Below are 3,628 nucleotides of genomic sequence, written 5' to 3'. Positions count from 1 at the left end.
CCCCCCCAGTGAAGGTAGCTGCAGAGACAAGCTTTTATAACTTGTCTCTGCAGCTACCTTAATTTAAAAATGGAGTGGACAGAACCTGAACCTCTGTTGGATGTTTCAGTAGTGTCATGTTGACTGTTGCTTAAATCCCTGAGCCTATTGAACAGCATTGATTCAGGTTCATATGAATTTTCTCTTGTCCCATTGTTTGATATGAAAGGTGGGAAACTGTACATTGAATTAAGACCCTTTAAATCAGTCTGCATTTATTTACATGTCAGACATTCATCCTTTTATTGGCTGTTTATAGTAATGCTGTTGGTTCTCGCTCTTTAGAAGGCACTCATAAATCCACAATGAACCTGTGTATAGGTCTTGTTCAGATGCTTTTTTTCTTTCTCACTCTAAGCTTTCCCATTAAAACACAATAGATCTCTTTCTGCAGACAGTCTATTAGTCCAAGAGTGCTTTTAGACCCTAAATGTTTACCACTCTGCTTAGTCTCCATTGATGAACTGTGTTTTAGGTTTGCATACGAGTGCAGCTAAAGGGAGCAGGTGGCTGCATATAATAGAAAGAAATGGGTTTGACTAAAGTAATGGGTCTAAAAGTCTACAAGTGTGATGACAGTTCTCAGCAGCGCTGACAGGAAAATAAAGCAAATAGCTGAGTTATGATAATTAGAAAACAAAATGTTGGGCTACGATAGAAGCATCATTTCTCTGACTATAATGACTTTCCTTCAGGTTGCTCTGCACCAACTTGTTGAGCTACTCCTGAGTGTGGAGGAGCCTTTGTAACCAGTGCTGTTAAAGGTCCAATCATTAACCCTGCCACATTGAGAGATTGTTACGCAGGTCAGGCTTGAGGGAAGCCAACACACGGCAGCCTATCAAACACCACTATACTCACCATCCAAATGATCTTTGCTTTGTGTTGATGGCAGGAGTTGTGGGTTGCCTCTTGTTTCTGAATGACCTCCCTGAAAGATGACAATGTCTCACTCATTGCTCATGTCTCGCGCCTCATCTACACCGCGTCGGTTCTTTGGGTTTGGAGCTGAATGGCTGTCATTTCAGCTTTAGTCCGGGGAAAATGATGCCCGCAGCGTAGCGGAACATTGCAGCTACGTCACAAATGGCCAAAAAGAAAAATTGAAAAATTGTGTGCATTTGGGACGCCATGTTGCCAGGTGGCTTCCCTGCTTCTGGTGGAGGATATTAGAACATGACAGTGAAGAGATGGATAACATTTGTCTGGATGGGCCTCTGCTAATGGCCAGGTTGAAATATCATATTGAACTCATTTGTATTCTTGAAAACAAATTTGCTTGTTTGTCATGAAATCATATTTGTTATCTCTTCGCAGATGGCAATATTTTGAAGGTAATTGATGGAGCACATTTGGATTGTGTGGTAAAAACACATCCTTCCCTGAATTGTGCAATGCACCTCCTTCCTGAGAATGCTCTGGTTTCGGGAAAGGAAAACATACCTGGGCTCATCCCTTCTCCAACAGGTACGCTTTTCACACTTGCTCTGAGACCTCAGTTTAATAAACAAACACTGATGGTTCTGTGATGTTTTTTAAATGTCCTTTTGCTAAATAATTACAAATGTTGAAATGAAAGACATTAAAATTGACTTTTATTTGTTTCAAATTCAATTCTATTCAGTTTATTTATATAGCACCACAACACATGTCATCTCAAGGAACTTTACAGAGACAATTCAACCAGATCATGCAGTCAGATTGGTTCAAAGTTTTCTATCTAAGGAAAACCAGTTGATTACAAGACAAATTGACCTGAAGGTAATCTCACACCAGGCATGCTTGTAGCGACAGTGGAGAGGCAAACTCCAGAACCATCTGCCGCTCACACTTAGAGCTAATGTGTTCTCGCACAGATCATGGTTTTCAACATCTATTTGAGAACAGATTCTTTCTCCAAATATAAGCCCTGACTTTCCATTGAGATTTCAGCTGTTTTTTGTTTCTTTTTTTAATATCATTTACCATAGAGCAGAACAGTACATTAAAGCATATCGTTTCACTTGTCACTATGAGCAATGTTTCAACCAGAAAGTACTGACTGGTTTCAATATTCTGTTGGCTAATAGATGTAACATTCCATCCTTCTAAACCTTGCTAACTATGTGTGGACTCAGACTATTCTGTGGTGCAAATTCTATGATGATTGCAGAAAATAAGGATGTAGTGAGAAGATCTGAATGAATGTGACTGCTTCATAGTTATTCTCATTATTTGTTTAACAGCCATCTCTGTCTGCACCAGGAATAAATCTTCCTACTTGGCATTGATCTGAGTTTTATCGCTTTCTGGTTACCTTTTTTAAAACACCATGATTTAAAAGCATTTATCAAAAAAATGTCTGAGGATGTTATTCCTAGTGTAAAATAATAAAAAGCAGTTATTCTTAATGCTGCTGAAACAGTGAAATTAATCATTTTGCTTTTTAGCCTTTTGATGAGGATAACAAGCTGATATTAGCTGGTTTTAATTAGTTGAGTTCTCAGCCTGCATAGCCAGCCTGCATTCTCCTGTTGGCTTGGTAAGTTTGGTTTTTAGATATTGTTCACTTATTGACTGTGAATTTAGTTTTCACATTACAACCGTCTGTGTTTTTTTGCTATCAGACATTCAGTATTAACAAACAACCCAATATGTTAAAAGAATGTAGTGCATTTCTTTCAGCCAGCTTTTCTTTTTTCTGTTTTTCACAAATCTTATTTAAAGTACAGATAGTCTGACACTTTTGCTGGATTGTTGTTACAAGTATAGGAATGGTAAAACAGATCATTTTAGTGGCTTTTATTGCTTTTTGCAATCCTTTGTATTTGCCAATATGCCAGTTACTGGTCCTTCCTTTCTCCCCACTACTCCAGAATAAATGCTTTTTGAAATGTGCTGAATCTAAGCTTCACTACAGCTGCCTTCTATTATAACACATAGAAATGTGTGGCAATGATTGTCCTATGATCTGAAACATCAATCCGCTCGCATCACAAGAAGGGAACGTTTTACCTGGACCTCCCGGAAAGACTTTTTGGTCCAATTAAATATTCCCATATTTGCTCGCCTCACCAAAAAAAAGGATTGCTAATAGCCTTCATTAATGCAGTTTCTAATGGCTTTGGAAAAACTTTTCAACCTGCAGTCTAGTGGCAAGTGGACACTGCTGTCCTGCAATAACACTTGGATATCAAAGTTCTGCATTAGCACAAGTAATGAAGAGTTGGTTAAGGTAGTAAAACACTAGAGAGATTTGCAGTAACATTTAATTACATGGATCATCCAAAAAAATAACATAGTATTATTTTCTTATGTAAATATCTGTAAAAGGAGGTAATCTTAAATTTATGTGATTCTTAAAATAAATATCCATCCATCCCTCCATTTTCTAACAGGCTTATCCCGAGTGGGGTGCTGGTGCTTATCCCCAGCAGTCAATGGGCGAGAGGCGGGGTACACCCTGGACAGGTTGCCAGTCCATCGCAACACAGAGACAAACAACCATTCATGCACACACTCACATCTACGGGGACTGTAAAGAAGCCAATTAACCTAACAGTCATGTTTTTGGACTGTGGGAGGAAGCCGGAGTACCCGGAGAGAACCC

At 38.9% G+C, this 3,628-nt stretch overlaps 1 protein-coding gene across 1 annotated transcript in view; it reads left to right on the top strand.

Moving 5' to 3' along the window:
- The window catches only part of nphp4 (nephronophthisis 4), a 231,444-nt gene that overhangs the window by 52,436 nt on the left and 175,380 nt on the right, over positions 1 to 3,628 (top strand). The window contains exon 5 of the mRNA XM_015380197.1: positions 1,357 to 1,506. Coding sequence (XP_015235683.1) covers positions 1,357 to 1,506 — 150 coding nt within the window. The remainder of the gene's footprint in view (positions 1 to 1,356; positions 1,507 to 3,628) is intronic.

Source organism: Cyprinodon variegatus, unplaced genomic scaffold (assembly GCF_000732505.1).
Source record: "Cyprinodon variegatus isolate N-32 unplaced genomic scaffold, C_variegatus-1.0 Scaffold209, whole genome shotgun sequence".
Taxonomy (NCBI): domain Eukaryota; kingdom Metazoa; phylum Chordata; class Actinopteri; order Cyprinodontiformes; family Cyprinodontidae; genus Cyprinodon; species Cyprinodon variegatus.
The sequence above is the reverse complement of the archived record's forward strand: the minus strand, read 5'-3'. Positions and strand labels throughout refer to the sequence as shown.